Below are 17,485 nucleotides of genomic sequence, written 5' to 3' on the forward strand. Positions count from 1 at the left end.
TATCCCGTTTTTTGTGGAGCAGGGGTGATTTTAAATGAACAGTAGGGATATAATTTTCTTTGCTTTTGCAGGAGCGATGCTAGGAAAAGTTAGAACTGTCTGAACATCTGTTTCATTGATATTTGGAAGTGAAAATATATATTTGGGCTGCTTGCTAATGGAAAAAACAAAACATTTTTCTTCTGTTTGGATGATTTATAGGAAATGCTTATCTCAATGAGATCTTAATTTGGACATCATCTCTAATTTCGAGCAATATCCAAGGATAAAATCTAGGTTATTAAATGAAGGTGCCTTGTGAAATTAGGTGCTACTTGTCAAAATTAGACTAACAGAGTGGTGATTATAGTGCCTCAGTTGTTATAATATCATTGTAAAAAAAAATTGTGTGTTTGAAATCAAACTCTAAACTTACACATGAAGATTGCAGCTGAAGGTAAGTATCAATAAAGAAACTGTTTCAGAGCTGAATTGCACCTGGCATATTTTGTAGAATACTGACTGTGCTAGAAGAAAGTGATTTGTCAGGGAGAAGTGCATGATGGTTTCAGATTTGGGGGGGGTGTTGGGAAAGCTCCGTATAAAGTGTTCATTCACCAAGAAAGGGATGAATAATTATCTGTCAGGCTGGAGTCTGACCTGAAACAGTTGTTGGGATGAGAGATGTACAAGTGATAGTAGTCATGGTTTTTAAGTTGGAAGAAACAAGTGTTTTGCCCTGCAGTAATGTGTGACCACAGTGACTCACTGATCCTGCATTACGTTTCCAGGGTTCTCCAACAATGCAGCGTCTGGCTGCTGTGAGTGGGCTGGTTGCACTGGTGGGCTCTGAAGGAGGCATGATACAGGTAAGAACATGCAAGCAAATTGTACCTTTATCTCGTCTAGAAATTTGGCTAGAAGGCGAGATGGAATGACACGCTCTGCATCTATCCAGCAGTGGTTATATATCAGGGCATCCCGCTTATGCAATAGTGAGTCATGTTGGGGATGAACCAAGCGGGATAGAATTACAATATGTAAAATGGGGGTGTAAAATGGGGTCAGCTCCATTTTCCCATCATACGGTCCATGTGCAGTGCCACTTGGGAAAAGTTTACAGCCATGTCTGCTTTCCTCCTCCACTCCCCCACAGAAAGCGATATGTGCAAATGTAATCTGTCTTTTCAGCACCTGTTCTCTGGTTGGTTGGTTGTTTCTTTTTATTCCTTATAAAATTAATATCTTTTCTGGTTTTTCTTTGGCAGCTGAGATCTGAGAGCATTCAGTCCTCCCAGTTTCAAAGTAAGCTGAATGAAGTCATTAGAACCCTTACACAGGTAAGAAGGTAGCCTGTGTTTCCTGCTTTGGGTAATGCACCAGGGTACTGTGACACCTTGCACAAAAAGGCCAAACCTGTTCAAAGAAACTGCATAATGCCTGTGTCCAGCTTGAATGAGGCAACATAGGGAAATTTGTCTAACTAGTGGTTTATTGTCTCAACAGATAATCAGTTTTTCGGGGCAGATTGGCCTTCAGACAAATGCAGCAGGACTTTTGGGACAACTTCATATGTCCTCTTTGTCTTCTACCCAGAACAGGGCATCCGGTAAGATGCTTTATTATTGCTGCTTAAAGAACATATAGAGGTAGCACTTCACTTAGCTAAAAAGGCAGCAAGGGACATATTAGACAATACAGGCTAGACGCTGCAGCCATATTAAATGGCTTGGCAGCCTTTGAGTCAGAGACCTCGTGGTCCCGTGTGTCAGACCTATAGGCTGGAACATGGCGCAGGAATCAGTGTGCTGAATAGGATCTTCCTCCCCATCTGCTTTTACTTGCAGTATCAAAGTAAGGTTCTAAGTTCTGGTCAAACTTGCACATTGCTTTTGCCTTTATGCTTTTATAGAATAAATTGTAAAGAAGTTTTACACTGCATATGGAACATGTGTTTGGCATCTATATTATCCACTTCATGCCCTGACATCTGATTAATCTACTCTTTGTTTTAGCACTTCCCACTCTATAAAGAAGTCAGCACTTAAAAACTGGTCCATAACAAGAGCAAGCTGACTTTTCAAAAGTGTTTTTCTAGAAGAAATTTTCTCTGGTTAGCTGAAGTCAAAACCTAGTGTTCTGTGTCCTTTCAGTGTAGCACTTAGTCAGAAGCTCATATTCTGTCAATACATCATTACCTTCTGGTGGTGTTTCAATATCTGTTAGTAAAATAAAAACAGGATTACACCAATATTGAAATACCAGTAACAGGAGGGAACTAATGAAGTGAAGCTGTTCACTTCAGTGTGAACCAAGCTGAGAACCAATAATATGAAGTGTAGATAAACTTCGTCATCACAGAAAAAAGATTCTTGGAGTTTCTATTTCTCTGTAATCTTTGCACACATGCCTGAGGTTAGGTAGATATGGAATGTCTCTGTTGCATTAAACTTACTAAGCTTCTGAAGCTCTGCCTTTTAAAGTCTGACTCACAGTGGCTGATCCATTTTAAGGGAGTTCTTATCCCTGGCTTTTCAGTTGGTCGATTAATTTGTATTTTCAGACCTGGCACCTCTCACCAATGCGAACTAGTTTAGCTTGCCTTAAAAGTGGAAAGGCCAGTGCAACTATCAATAATATTATGGTCTAAATGCTTTGAATCACCTACAGAATTAGTTACCTCAAACGTAGCTCAGTTTGGCCTTTGAATATACATGGGAGCTGGAGGTTATAATTTCTGCTGACATGTTTTTGTATACAAAGAGTCTTTTTGTCTTTGCAGTTCCTCCAGATTTTAGCTACTTGCCTGAAAACAGCTTTATCAGGGCAGCCATTGACTTTGCCATTGAAAGTGGAAAGAAAGGTAAGAAGGGATCAAACTACAGTATCCATCTGGGAAATTTGTTACAACTATAAAAGGTGACCCTAATAACACACTTTTATTTGCTAAGAGCTCTTATCTAAATACTAATTTGAACTTCACTAACGTGGGATATTTAATCTCTAAACAAAAAAATGACTAACACTTGCAAAAAGTAGAATTGTGTAGTTAGGGCTTTAGTTTCCTCCACTGAGTTTTTATGACTTTTTAAACCTTTCCCTTTCCCCTTTCCTCTGTGTCTGTGAGATGATGTATCTTTCCTCTGGGAATGAAAGTCAAATACTGGAAGTGTTAGCAGGTATCCTCAGTAATACTCCATCAATGGCAGACTTTATGCTGCCCGTTATTTCAGTGATCCTAGGTTAAGATTCTCTATACCAGAGTGGTATTCAAATGGGTTACTGCTATGTGTGATAAATGCAAAGGAACCTGAAGAAAGTATGCTCTTAAATGAGGAGTGCTAGTAAAAGAGAGGTGTCTTGGAGTACAGTCTTAAGGAAGATAAAAAAAGGGAGATTCATTATTCCTGTGGGGAGCTAAATGAGCTCACTGCTGCCCTGTTGAAGCAGGCATTGCTTTGAGTGGAGATAAAAATGCCCATGCCTTGCCTTGAGGAGGACTTTCACTGAGTTAACTCCTGTTTCAGTGACATAGTATATAGCAAAGGTTAGCACCCATTTGACAATTTTTGTGGCCTGCACTTACAGGACAGGGAAGGAGAGCAGTGTCAGAAAACTTTGCTGTTCTCCTACTAACAAATGCAAAAATACTACTGTACTAGATGAGGAATATCTGTAATTAACTCATAAATTGGTTCAGGGAGAAGGAACCAGGTTTCTATTAATCAGTAACAAAATTCCTTTTTTGACAAGACTTTAATGTTAAAAACTGTTGATTGCAAACAAGAGATAGCTAATTCTTAGATACAAAAAGAAATAACAGTTAATTTTATAATGCTTTTCGGTTCTTCGCTACAGATTGGTCTTCAGTGCAATGTTCACATTTTTTTCCTGAACTGTTTAGCCAGGTGTGCATGTGTGAAATTCATACTGTGATTGATTCTTCTGTTGTAGGCCCTGAATCTGTCTCAGCTGAGTGGGTGAAAGTAGCACTGGCACCCATTGCATTAGTTGGAGAAAGTCATCAATATCCACCTGTAAACTGGGCATCCATTCTTTCTCCTTTGATGAGGCTAAACTTTGGTAAGATTAATAGTTTTCTATTAAGTCTTTCATACTTGTCACAAAACTTCTTTACTAGCAAAGCTTTCACAGACTTTAGAGCCCACTTCAGGGCTTAGAGTTACCACAGGGATTGAAGTGTTTACTATGCTTTCAAGACCAACTTTTTAATGTTTGCAAGCATATATTTGTGATCACTGTGTGGTCCCAGTTTGCTTTAGCTCAAGACTAGAGAAGATCAGAGCGGGCAAGTTTGGAGCAGTATTGGCAATTCCCTATAACACTGGTGACGTTGGACTGAATTTTTCATTTGAACTATTTACAGTAAGAAGATCCCATCATGAAACTCAACTCATCTTATTTTCAGTACCCACTAAATGGTGGTTTAGTGCCTATATCAGAGGCTGCAGGCAGCTTTATCACAAGTTTGAACTACTCTGTATTTCATCTAGCTATCACTAGCCTGAAATACACTTTCAACTAAATTACACTGGGTGACAGAGGAAAGCATATCCCTTTGTCCATCATGATCCAGATTTTGTCAGTGCTTGTAAGAGCTCTTCATGCTGGAGAGTAGCTTTGATGCTGAAGTATTGTGTTGGACAGCTTGTGTAATATTTTTCTACTCAGGATATCTGTTGGTTCCTGTTTTAGTTGATATAAACATCTGAGTTTCAAACTTATTTCCATAAAAAAAACCCAACAAACTACTGCGCAAAGTTCCATACTTCCTGGTTTGATTTCACTGAGTTTTTTTTCTCTGGATTTATGTAACTGTTATTACTGGGCTTGCTGACTGTTTTACAGCTGGGTTGGGCAAGCGCTGTTGGTGATATGCTGTAGAGCAGAGAATATAGAAGGTTGATCTTATTTCTTTCTGGTGTTTATTTTACCTATACAGAGTGCTTGTATAAACACTTGAAATCATTGCCCTGTTCTATGAGGAGTAACTGCTTGCTGAATATGGAAAGATTTGGTTACATATTAGACATTTTTGCTTATACTTGAGCTGTTTTACATGGTATTCTGACAATTGATTGTAAAGTCTCTTGTAAGAATAAGTGAAAGAATTTCCTGTACTGAGCTCTGTAGTCCATGCTGATGCAAATTTGTATGCAACCTTATGAACAGCTGAAACTTATTAAATGTATGGGGGTTTTTTTTATTCCTGTTATTTCACTTAGGAGTCTTACTTTTGTATATCAGGGGAGTTCCAGAGGAAACAGTGCATCAGTTTGGTGGCTATGTTTTTATTGACTTCAAACAATATCATAGTCTACTTTTTTATACATAATTTCTCTTGACTGTCCCTTTCTAGTGTTGTGGAAGTTGCACAGCTTTCTCTAGATTGTGTATACATGCAGAAATAGGTCTTCCTGTGTGCTAATGAGCAATATTCATGTTGTTCTAGAAAGTGTAATGCAGAATAGTTGTAATATGACCTAATAGTCCACCTAGAAATGTGGCACTCTTAACACACTTTTTCTGGAACAGCTATATCATTAATATTTTTAGGAAAATTAGACTATATGCTCAATCTCAATTCAGATTTTCTAGGTCACTGTTGTTCATGTCTGAGAATTCATGGCTGCTTTTATGAACCTTAAGTGTTTCACAGACTACTGTGAAGATTTGTTCATCTGTAAACATATTGAATTTGAATATGGGAAAGCAAACGGATTGCTTTCCCATCTTACAAGGTTTATTGCAGTTGTTGCTGAGCAGATATCATATAACATGATTGAAGCAGTACCTGTTTGTTATTCAGTAGTGCTCTGAAGTGAACAGTCATAGGCAAGTCATAATCTGTGTCTTAGCAGTCCAAGCTAGTGAGAATTTTTGAAATGGTTACCAAATTATCTTGTTATAATTTCACCCTTTCCGAGTTCTGCAAATGACTTCTTGTATAAGGTATTTTATTGCCAAGAGCCTGATACTAGACTCTGAAATCTTTGCTTTGTTCATGCACTAATGTTAGTGAACTTTATAAAAGTTACACTGTATAGATTGCCATTTCCGTTACTGAAAGAATATTTTAACTTGCAAAGCACATGTTTAAGTTTTATGCTGACATTTAACAGTAATGTTTCTTCTGTCTAATGGGTCAAATGCTAGTATAAGACTTAAATTATTTGTCCTCATGTTGCTGTAGCAGTCATGAACTATAAGGAAGCCATGCCATTGCTCAGAGTGCCGCTTCAACATATTCATGGCTAGTTATTCTATTAAGAAACAGGCTGTACCGGTCATTCAGGGGACTTTAAAGAGAAACCAGTATGGATTCCATAACCATCATAACCTCTGTGCACAGTAAGGTCCTCCCACGTGCTAACCTGGAGAATGCTGCAACCAAGCACCCACAGCAGTAACAGTGACTAACCTGTGTTCTGTGACATATTATATGAACATGGGGTACATGGAGGAGTAGAAACATGAAAAAATGGTAATTACACCTGCATTTAGCAGGAAGGAATGTTGACTCATTTCTCTTTCTGTAGATTAATTCTTCTCTTTATTTGGCAAGGAGTTCTTTAATTCTTACTTTTATTACCATTCCCGCGTTTTTATTCTTGAGTAAATTGAAATTAACTTCAACAAATTGTGAGATTTCTTGCTGAAAATGCATGGATGGGAGAAGGGGACTTCTAACATGTAGGTTCTAAAAGCTTTAAGCAGCATCTCTAGAAAAGTAAATATTAATGTAGGGCTGTAGTAGAACAACAATCCTTTATTTAATGAGTTGAGACCAAATTTAAAGAAAAATAATTTCTTAATAACTTTGCTTACTTTTCTTCTGCTTTAGGTGATGAGGTAAAACATTTTTGCCTTCAACTGGCTGTGACGCAGGCCCAGTCATCTCAAAATGCAGCAATGCTTTTGGGGATGTGGGTGGCACCTCCCCTTGTCTACAGTCTCAGTGTACGTATGTCAGAAAATCTGTGGGACCTCAGTACCCCTTTTCTGTAAGACTCCTCAGTGATGGTGTTTAGGATGTCTCCCCAGAAAAGGATTACTGAGTTCAGAATTCTGCAGAAATTTTGTTTAGCAAATATTTATAGCGAGGGAAAGGCTACTCTGGGGCCTTGCAATTCAAGGCAGATTTAAGATCTGCTACATTGGTTTTACTTAAATTACTTACAGACCTTTTTCCTCTCTCTCATTTCATGCTATAGCTCTGATAACCTAGAGATGTAGGAAGGTGTGGCATGTAGGGAGAAAAAGTATCTTTTATTATACCAGGTGATAGCATTAGAGAAAAGTCCCACCTATCTGTCCAGAAGGTTGTCTGCTTCCTCCAGCAGTGTTTCTTGATCTAGTAAAATGTTCTACATCTTGAAAACCTTGCCTTAATTATGTAGATAGTCAACAGACTAACCTATAGTATAATCAAATTTGGGCTTATCCTCCACTACAGTGTAGCTCTTCTTACAGAGGTACAACATGGACTCCACGATACAGTATGTAAAACTCCCTGAATCCCACAGTGCGCTTGACTGTGCAGTTCAGTCAGTTTATACAAGTTGAGGAGTAGGTTCATGACAATTCTCAGAAAACCCATTGTGGATTTCTGTGATCTTTTCCAGTTCTTCAAGGGGTTTTGTTGTCTTGTAATTTTTAATTCATTAGTCTTCACAGATATATAAACACTTGGCAATTTTAAGATACATAATTGGTAAGGTACCAAAAAAAGTAAGGTGTTCTTTCTGAGCACCAGTTTCTCACTGGATTTGACATCAACACAGCCCCAGACTGTGTAAGCTTTGGATTCCTTCAAGGTAGTTATTCAGTCTTCCTCACTAGCTAGCAATATTAATGGCGCTAGGAGTACTGTACTTCTGTCCTTGGCTGTCTAGTTAGTCTGTATGCTTTATGTAGGAATGCAGTGGGCACCATATAGGGAAATTACAACTGCCCTCCCAGTACAGAGACATGATAGCTAGGGTTTATTGAAAGAAAGTTCCTCAATTTTTAAGGGAAATAGAATATTGACATGCTTGAACTCTTTTTAATTCAAGCAATTCCATCAAAAGAGGGAATAAGATCTGAGTGCTTTTCTAAGTGGCATTTGAGCCACTTTTTTGTAATTTTATCCTTTGTAACAGTAGTTGAAGGTCAGTGAAGAGCTAGAATCTGAAACTAAGCAAAAGTTTTTGCTTTTCAGGTGAAAACCCAGAAATACCTTTTCATGTCATTGCCCTTGTGGATGAAACATGTTGCAGAAGACAAACTACAGTCTTTTACAGAAATATTTCTGATACAACAATTTGAAGTTAAGAACTGCACAGAAGACCCCGAAATCTGCCAGTGTGTCTTACAGGGGCTCATGCAGGCAATGAAACTTCCAAACCCAGCTCAGTACTGCTGGAGCTCTCTGTGCCAGGCTGTGGAGAAAATGTTTGAGCTTCTACCAAATGAGGTTCAGGTAAGTATGATGTGATGAATGTTGTAACTGAGTATTTTTACTGATGGTAAGTCCCATCTTTTTGTACTGACCCATCAGATTTGAAACATGAAGTAGATGTAAAATTTTCAGTGATAGTAGTTAAGTAAGTTAAGACTGCATGATTTCAGTTTAAGTAACTTTCAGATATTCTTTAGAATATGACTAGGTTGTGAAACAAATTTAATGTACACTATTTCTCCATAAGTGATTTGGTAATGGAAAAATACAGTATTAGTACTGAAATAAATGTTATTGAAACTGAGCAGAGAACAATCAGAAGGGGATTTTTTTCTCCCCACAAAGGATTCAGCTTCTCAGAGTGATTTAAAGTATCTCCAGATAGAGAAATTATCTCCAAATAAGCACACTTCTCAAATAATAAAAAAACCCAAAGAAACTCTTTGAAAGTTTTCAGATACCATTATTCCATAATAATTAAATACATTGAAGTCCCCAGCAAACACAAGATTTCTAAAACAGAATAAATGAAATGAGACTAGAGACTAGATTAAGTATTCATCATGATCATTAACAATGTTCCTGGACCCACCGATTTTAATGATGAAGAAACCTGGAAGTATACATCTAAACATGCATTCACTTTTCTGTTTCCAGAGAGGTAAACTCGAAATGTATATCAATGTAGCAAAATGTATCTCAGAAATGGCTGATTCAGAGATTGATCGCATTGTCCAGATCTCTAAGGTAATGAAGTTTTACGCCTGTTTATTTATCACCAAATCATGTGAAACAAAGCATGCCTTAGCATTTTTCTTGTCACCAGAGTGTTTTAGCTCATTGGGAGCATTGATTGTTTTGTCTGCCATGCAAGTAAGAGTTTTCTGCCTCTAATTTGCAGGCAGCAGAGGGAAACAAAAGTAATAGCCTATATCCAAAACTTTCTCAAGGCAACTGAAATACCACAGAGTTCACCTGGGAGACTTGAGAAGAGCCTAAGTAACTTCATCAAGTTCAGCAAGGGCTCTGTTACTAGAACAGGGATGGTGTTAGGTCTTCTGAATCTGAGACCAATGATGCAAACAGTAGACCACAGTCCTCTTTGGGTAATGTAACTACCTACTTGAAATGGACTGTAAGTGCATCCTAGTGACTAGCTGTGCTTGAACTGGTGGATCCTTGCTTCTGCTAAAAATGCAAAATACTTTGGCTGAACAACCTTTCACTCTTGACTTAATGCACTATATTTGCATTCACACTCAGAATGTTTCCTGGTGGATGAAGGATGACAGTGGAATAGAAAAGCTTCCAGCTTCTAGATCACCAGTGGAGTCAATTAGCAGTGGAATTCTTAGCAGCTGAAATGCTAAGGGAATGACCTGTGTGGAAGGACTTGATGGTTTCAGATCAGACTGTTATAAACAAACATCCATGACATAAAACCATGTTGTTCTGTATACTGGCAGATTCACTAGATAATCAAGCTTTTAAACAGGTTAGGGAAGCTGGACTGTCATTTCCTTACATCTTTGCATTTGTATTTCCACACTGGAAAACACCATTTAAGAAAACCATTTTTGTCACTGTAGTCAAACTGTCTTGCAAGACTTGAGTTTCCAGAACTGTCAAGCTGGTTCATTTTAGTTGAAAGGGAAATGTAATATTTAAAGCAGTATGAAAACGGTCAAACTGTACTGATTAGCAGTTTGCTGGACTATTAGAAGCATGTAAAATTAAAATAATATCTACAGTCTTTTGTTTCATAATTTGTCTTGAATTAAAATGAGCCTGCTAGATAGTCAAGGAATTTCTCCCCTCTTTTATAAAGAGGAATGCAGCATCTACTGTTCCCACAAGGTGTGTTTTAATTTAACATGTTTTTAATTGCTTTTGCAGAACAATATAGAGAAGGCCACATTCACGAAAGTGTATTTAATTACTCAAGGCAGACTGCCTCTGACAAACTTGAGTGCCGTGATTGATACTGTGGCAGGATATCACCAGAAAGAAAATATTTCATGGATGCTCTTGCATAGTTTCTATCATGCTCGTATTGTGACCCATGAAAACACAGGTAAGGTCAGGCTTAAAGAGAATTGATAACAAAATCAGCATATATCCATGGATCTGCTCTGATTCTTTTAAAATAATTTTCAGATTATTTAACCCAAGTGTTTCCAAATTTCTCCATATTAGAAACTACTCAATCTTCAGAATTTTTCTGCTCTTCAAATACTTGTATCAGGTATTGCTTGTATTGCTTTTATGTTTTTCTCCAATTCTCCATGTTTCTGTGGATCAGCCAGAAGTAATTTATCTCAGCCAGGTGGTTTGCAGGCCAGAGTTTTGACTAGAGCCATGTCTTCTAGTCTTTTTAGACTTTCAGTGTAAGGTAGTGTTAGAAACGTACATAGCACATCAGAGATCTAATATCTGACTTACCACTGTGTGACACAGTAGGCAGGGACATGTTCACATGAGACTGGTTGAACCAAGGAGATAGCTTGCTTTTCTGTACTCCTTGCACTCAGTTAACACAGGAAACAGATTGCCCTTCTGCCTCTTTGTAACCATACCAGATAGTTGTCTGGTGGGTTAATGAGTTGGTCTGGCTCAGCTAAGGGTCTGCTAAAGCACTGGAGCTGATACAAGAGAAATAGGAGAATCACACAGGAGGATAAAAGAGGAAGAAAGAAGAACAGAGGGAGGCAAGAATGAGGTCTGTTCATTTTCATGGCAGAAGGGGCTTTGGCTACCTGTTTTCATGGAGCAACTTTGAATCTTTATGTTGCTAGATGCCTTAGCTAGCATCTGTGGTCGAAGAACTTCAAACAGTAGTGGGTTTTGAATGAGTGAAGTGAAGCACTCACTCCTTTTTGGTTAGAAGAGGATGTAACATGAAAAAGGGTACATCTAAAGAGTACAAAGAAATGGTAGTGTGTGAAGTGACATGGTCTCAACGTTGAAGGTGATTATTTGCTTGTAGGAGGTAGAATGAATTTTGGGCAGCAGAATATGAATCAATGAAATATGTTGCATCCTTGAGTTGAGGGCTGATTTTATTTGCATGCCTTGACTGTATTTTACTGACCCTCTCTGCAGTGTAGGAGGTTTTTTGCAATACTTCTCACATTCTTGCCCAGTGTACAGTGACATCAGTGCTAGACTTAAAGTCGTGGAGCAAAACTTCAGGGAGGCTTTAGGATTCTGTAGCGGTCATATATGCAGACTGCAGGCCGCCATTATTTGAAATAGTTCTCACTCAACATTCCTTTTTCTGTGTGTTCAGTGTGTTGCCTGCATTATAAGCAAAGTTTTTGTACTGTTTAAGTGCCTTCTGTCAGTGGCAACCCTGAATCAAATGTGATAGTGGTATCAGTGATTGTTGTTATTCCACAGTCAGTGGCTTGTTGCTATAGTGATTCCCTATGATTGCTTTTTAATGAAAAATGGTGCATTCTAGCATTTATGTGAGTACAATGTTCTTCATCTTCTAGGAGTGCTGAAAAGAATGGAGTGGTTGCTAGACCTGATGGGCTACATCAAAAATTTAGCATACGAGTCAACACCCTTACAAAATGTCAATCTTAAAGAGGTACATGCTGTAAAAATAATTTGCAGCTTTCAGGAATAAAGGAGGTTTTGAAGTATTTCACATTATTCCTCTGCAATAAGTATTATTCCCCATGCTTTTATATTTTAGAAGATTGTCATCTTACCTCCGTAGAGAAATTCTTTTCAATTTTTGTGAATGTATGTGTATTTAAAACTCTAACAACTTTAAAATAATCATGACATTTAAATTATGGTAGAAGCTAAAGGAAATCATTGCTTCAAATTTACTGTATTTACAACAATTAAAGGAAAATTTAAATTCACCAGTAGAACTGTGACAGCAGGCCAAAACTGTGCAGCCGCTCTTTCTAAGAGGGCTTGGACAGTTCTAGGGAAGTAATATTGTTCATCATTACATCTGTTGAGCTGTTTAAGTCTTCTTGTTGAGGACATAAAATAAGCTGCTGCTTAGATCAGAAAGGCATTCGTTAGATTGCTGCAAGGTTTCCCAACCATTTGTAGCACCACAAGGGAGACCATATCTAATTTCCCTCAACAGTCAGCTTGCTGTAAAGACACTACTTCCCCATTTTTAAATGAAATGTGGATCATCTAAAGGATGATTTTAGAAGAGTGTGATTTTGCTTTTCTTTCTCTAGACATTTTAGTTTGATGTGGAGTTTCAAAGCGTAAGAGAATATTAAGAACTTTTTAGTTCTTGCATTGTGAATATTAGATGAATTTTCAGATTATTGTTTTGAAGAGCAAGCCACCGTTAGGGTTTTGGGTTTGTTTTGCTTAATTAGGATTTTTTTCACCATCTGTATTATTCATTTAATAAAGCACTTTTTTGCCTTTTTCCTGTTTAGCGCCTAGATTTCCTCCTGTGGCTGTTCGCAGCTTCCGTGGTGGCCTGGGCTGACCATGATGCACCATTACTGCTTGGCCTCAGTGCTGACTGGTCACTGTGGAAGCACAGAACGATATTACCAGAATTATCTGAGGATCATGTTGGCAAGCACCCCACTGACAAGCTTGCTGTGCAAGAGACTCTCACTCTCCTTCCAAGCAGCATTTCCCTTTTGCTGGCTAAAGAGGTTTGGAAAGAACAAACACAGAAGGTAAAATTGCATGTAGTTGTAAGCATTTTCCTAGAGTCAAAAAGCACCCCTTTTTTAGTAGTCAGCTCAAGTCTTAGGTGGAGCAGTTATTTCCTCCATCTCTATTGCATCTGATTTGTGATCTTATTTTTCTTTATTTGCAATCAAATATGACTTGTCTCAAAAGATTGAATGTAGTTTCTCAAGTAAAATGTGAGAGTTGCAAAGGACAAAAAACGTTCCAATGTTGGGAGTCAAATTCTTAAGAGGGTACAGCTCGGAGCAAGTCAGTCTTTTAAACACTGAAAGACAGATTCTCTGCAGTTGGACATCACTGCAGTGGCAATTTAGGGCAATCAAAGATCATCTGTGCAGTTTGTAGTGTATGTCATTTATTTTCAAGTATAAGTTGTAAGTAAGTGTGGAAAACCTTGCCTAATTTGGCAAGCAGCCTACTATAGACTGCTTGCAGCTGAGATGTGGAAATATTGTTATAAACCTATAGATTAATAGTTAGCTGTTTTGTGCAAACAGAAGAACCCATTAAGGGCTGGCTCCTGTACTCCTATGCTCAGAGTTACCACTGAAATCAGAATTCAGAATATGGGAGGAATGCAGGAGTGGGCTGTTAGTATGCAAGTGCCTAATTGGGCTTTAGGGAAGAATTTGAAAATAGGCCCTGAAAATCATTCTGAACACTGTGCTCCAAGGCACCCTGCTCTGCCAGAAAAACAAGGAAAAATGACAGAGGTCAAAAGAGGGCCAAAGGAAGTAAAAGTTCTGAAGGATTTGCAGTAAAACATTTGGACAAGAGACTGATAAGAAAAGATTGTATTAATAGGTAAAAGGCACAAACAAGCAAGTCGAAGGGGAACTATTTACTCTGTCTTCTTTGTTACGAGGAATTATTGCTGAGGTAATGAGAAGGAACAAAGGGAGTTTCAGATCCAGCTTTGGGAGAAATTGCACTGCCAGTGGGAGGTCCTATAGGGTGTTTGGATAGTTTGGGCAGAAGTTTGATTGGCCACTGCCTCTGATTAGATAACTGAGTTTAGCAGTAACCAGGTGTTGACTGACAAACAGAAGAATTTGTGGCGTTGTGATACAGATGATCTTTTAATTCAGATTTCTTTTTCTGTTTCTTTCTTTAGTTTATTGACTGGCTCATCAATATGATGGAAAGTCCTAAGGAAGCATTATCAAAACCTTCCATGGACCTGCTGAAAGGTAGGATATTTGTAATTGGGTCCTTATTTTTCCATAACTGTCAGTACAGATCAAAATCCAGTTGTTAAAAAGGACTGAAATTAATCTATACTATTAGCCTATCTAGGAGAGTTATATTTTGTCTTTAAGGAAACCTTCACAGGTAAGTTAACATTCCTGTCTGTAACACCTTCTCATATTTGCTGTCTCATCTGCTGTCACGTACGATGTACCATTGATGATCCGAAGGACCTAAAGGTACATACGGTCCTACAAGTGTATTTCAGTGATAGATCTGTTAATTTTTTTTGCAGTTACCCTTAAAAATAAAATGCAACATCCTATCTGGAAACCCTCCAGGGTAGAATAGAAATCCCATAACAATTTATTCAGGTGCAGCTGAAGACTGAACGGTTGGAAGGGGATAGGAGGCAGCCAATAACAGGCTAGTAGAATGGTCTGACAAGAAAGGATATAGGAATGAGGGTTGTTGAAAAGATATGTGAAAAGAAAGATGGGAAGTACATATTTTGAATTACAGTAATGGCCTGTGGCCCTAGCATGCATGCCATTACTCACCTAGAGATGTAGGATTGTGAATACAATCTCTTCAAGTTATTTTAAGAGGGCACCACAGATACTCTCAAGTGAAGTGAATGTGCTTGTGCTTCTTTCCATTAACACAGGACACTTCCTTTGAAACACCTGAGTGATTGGACTTAAGCATGGTTTCTTGAAATCTGGTTATAAGTTCTTTGCATTACTAGGATAATTAGCCTTGTTTTGATGGTCTGCAGTCTTCAGTCACTCTCTGATAAATTTCAGAATTCCTCTGTTGTGTCTGCTAATCTCCACCAGAAATAATGCTAAGGCTTGTTGGAGAATCTCCTCTGTACATAAGAGGATTCTGATACACAGCATATATTCTCAGTATGCGCTGATTGAGTTAAGTCATTGTTTCCTTTGAGCTTTCCATTGGTTTTTTGCTTTTAAATACTAGAAGATGAAACTCCCTTCTGGATGACTAGAGTGTGACTGGTTTGGTTACTGGATTTTGCCTAAATGCATGACCATTTGAATCAGTGAATTGCATTTCCAGTCAGTGAATTGCACAGAGGACTTAAGACATAGCACTTAGTGCTTCTGTCCTTCCCAGTGCCTCCTGTCTCCCCTCTTGCATCACTACTCATTGAATCCAAGCTTTCTGCAGTGTTGGTTGATCTACGTGCCACTTCAAAGTGACAGTCTAGTTAGCAGATTATGTGATAGAATTTCAGTAGCAGACACCCCACAAAGCAGATGAAGGGCATAGAACAGCATCACATTTCAGAGGGGTGTAGAGACAGTGTATCTTCGAACAGCAGAAGTAGCATCAGAAACCGTCAGGCTAGGAAGTGAAAAAGTCCTGAAAAGAGTCAGTAAAAAGATAAAAAGAGATCTGAATCTCTACCTTGTTAGTAAAATGACTAGGGAGGATACCCTCACATCCTTTCCAAACTGCACAAATTAATGTCATTTGTTCTTGTCTTCACAGTTACACTTCTGGCCTTGAGGTCATTTGCAGAGTTCAAGAAGAAAGCAGTGTGGACTAAAGCTTACGGGTGGTAGCTGAATGTCATATCTTATCCAAGGAAGAACACTGTTCATACTTGAAAGCATAATATTACTATTCAGGCATAAAGAAGACCAACTTCAAAGAGGTTTCCTGTCAGAAGGCTTTGGACTTTTTTTTTTAATCCTTTCACCTCCACCCAAAGACTCATAAGATGAAAAACAGTATTTTGTTTTTCACTGATGGGGCATTGTTCTTTCACAAACTACCTAGCATGGTTTGAGCCACGCTGAATCTAAATGAGAAATACGCATTCACCTGTTCCAACTGAGTTGTTTTAGTGAAACCTGGGAGCCTCAAAAGGTGGAGTGGAATATTCCTTTAACTCATGGAAGCTTTGTAGGAATGGGTGGAGAAAGAAAAGCCTTGTAAAATTTGTTTGGATGTAGACTCTTTATTATGTTTTAGTGTAACAGACTTCTGAATGAGCATTATTTTTTAACTGATAACCTTTTTTTAGTAATCATATGATGCTTTTGCACAGTAGTGACAACACATTGAAGGTGTATAATGTGAGCAGGGTTTCTGCAAGAGATGATAAGCTTGTTAATTTTGCAACACCTTTATCAAGATCATTGAAATAAGTCAATGATCCTAATGGCTGCCATGCCCCCAGCTCCAGGATGGTTGCAGTTTTCTTTCCACTTATAGCTCCTCATGTCTCCTTTACCCTCTTTTGCACATAAGGGGAGTTTTTTTCTGCCTTTAAGCAAAAGGGACAATACAGCAACTCTTTTCCACCTTTGCCATCTTAAATATATTAGCCCCTGCCATTTTTTTTTATTCCTCTTCCCTTTCTGAAGGAATAGAGGACTTTCCCACTTTGCAGTCTTGCAAAGTCAGCCCTTAAAAGGGATTTTGCATTTGGCAATCCTCCTCTCTAGAGCAGACAAAAATTAACTGAGTGTAATTGCTTAGGCACTGGTCCCCAATGTCTTCCAAAGCCATAGCAGTGAGAGCACTGTTGATTTTGACCAGCCTCCATGAAGTGTTATCACCCTACATCTAAAAGCCACACCCCATTGCAGGAGTTAGTGTCAGGACTGATAACATTTCATCTGCAGAAAAAATTCTCCTCTGACTTCTTTATGGGCTTTACTTACCTAATAAGGTTACTGTGGGATGGCAGTGAGCTTCCCACAGCAATTAGACATTTCTTCAGAAATTAGATATGTGGAGGATTAACGCAGTACTCGTACACTATTTCGGAAATACAAATAGTAATGGTAACTTCCTGATGCGTATGCAGCTGTGTACCAAGAAGATAGTCTAAAGGTGAATGTACAGAAGAACTCACTGAAAGCAGTTGTCACCCAGTCAGTATCTCAGTGCACGACACTTCCATTTGTGTGCACTTCAGAGTAACCTCTAATAAAGCCAAATATGTCACATTTTAATGGTGCCAACCCTAGTTAGCAGTTGGACTCAATGATCTTAAGGGTCTTTCCAACCTTAATGATTCTTTCATTCTGTGATTTCAAAATAACTTACACCTTTACTCCTATGAGTTTGCATGTGTATTAGCATTTTAATTCAGATTAAAAGTTTGCCTTTTTTTAAAGGGAATCG

At 38.3% G+C, this 17,485-nt stretch overlaps 1 protein-coding gene across 3 annotated transcripts in view; it reads left to right on the top strand.

Annotated features, from left to right (window-relative positions):
* FOCAD (focadhesin) overlaps positions 1-17,477 on the top strand; it is a 125,457-nt gene extending 107,980 nt beyond the window's left edge. For all 3 annotated transcript variants that reach the window (XM_064438988.1, XM_064438989.1, XM_064438990.1), the window contains 13 exons: positions 771-848; positions 1,248-1,319; positions 1,486-1,588; positions 2,762-2,842; positions 3,934-4,062; positions 6,845-6,960; positions 8,204-8,464; positions 9,101-9,190; positions 10,340-10,517; positions 11,941-12,038; positions 12,868-13,119; positions 14,250-14,325; positions 15,839-17,477. In XM_064438988.1, coding sequence (XP_064295058.1) covers positions 771-848; positions 1,248-1,319; positions 1,486-1,588; positions 2,762-2,842; positions 3,934-4,062; positions 6,845-6,960; positions 8,204-8,464; positions 9,101-9,190; positions 10,340-10,517; positions 11,941-12,038; positions 12,868-13,119; positions 14,250-14,325; positions 15,839-15,912 — 1,608 coding nt within the window. In that variant the 3' untranslated portion in view covers positions 15,913-17,477. The remainder of the gene's footprint in view (positions 1-770; positions 849-1,247; positions 1,320-1,485; positions 1,589-2,761; positions 2,843-3,933; positions 4,063-6,844; positions 6,961-8,203; positions 8,465-9,100; positions 9,191-10,339; positions 10,518-11,940; positions 12,039-12,867; positions 13,120-14,249; positions 14,326-15,838) is intronic.
* The last annotated feature ends 8 nt before the right edge of the window (positions 17,478-17,485 follow it).

The sequence above is a fragment of the Phalacrocorax carbo genome, chromosome Z, assembly GCF_963921805.1.
Source record: "Phalacrocorax carbo chromosome Z, bPhaCar2.1, whole genome shotgun sequence".
NCBI lineage: Eukaryota > Metazoa > Chordata > Aves > Suliformes > Phalacrocoracidae > Phalacrocorax > Phalacrocorax carbo.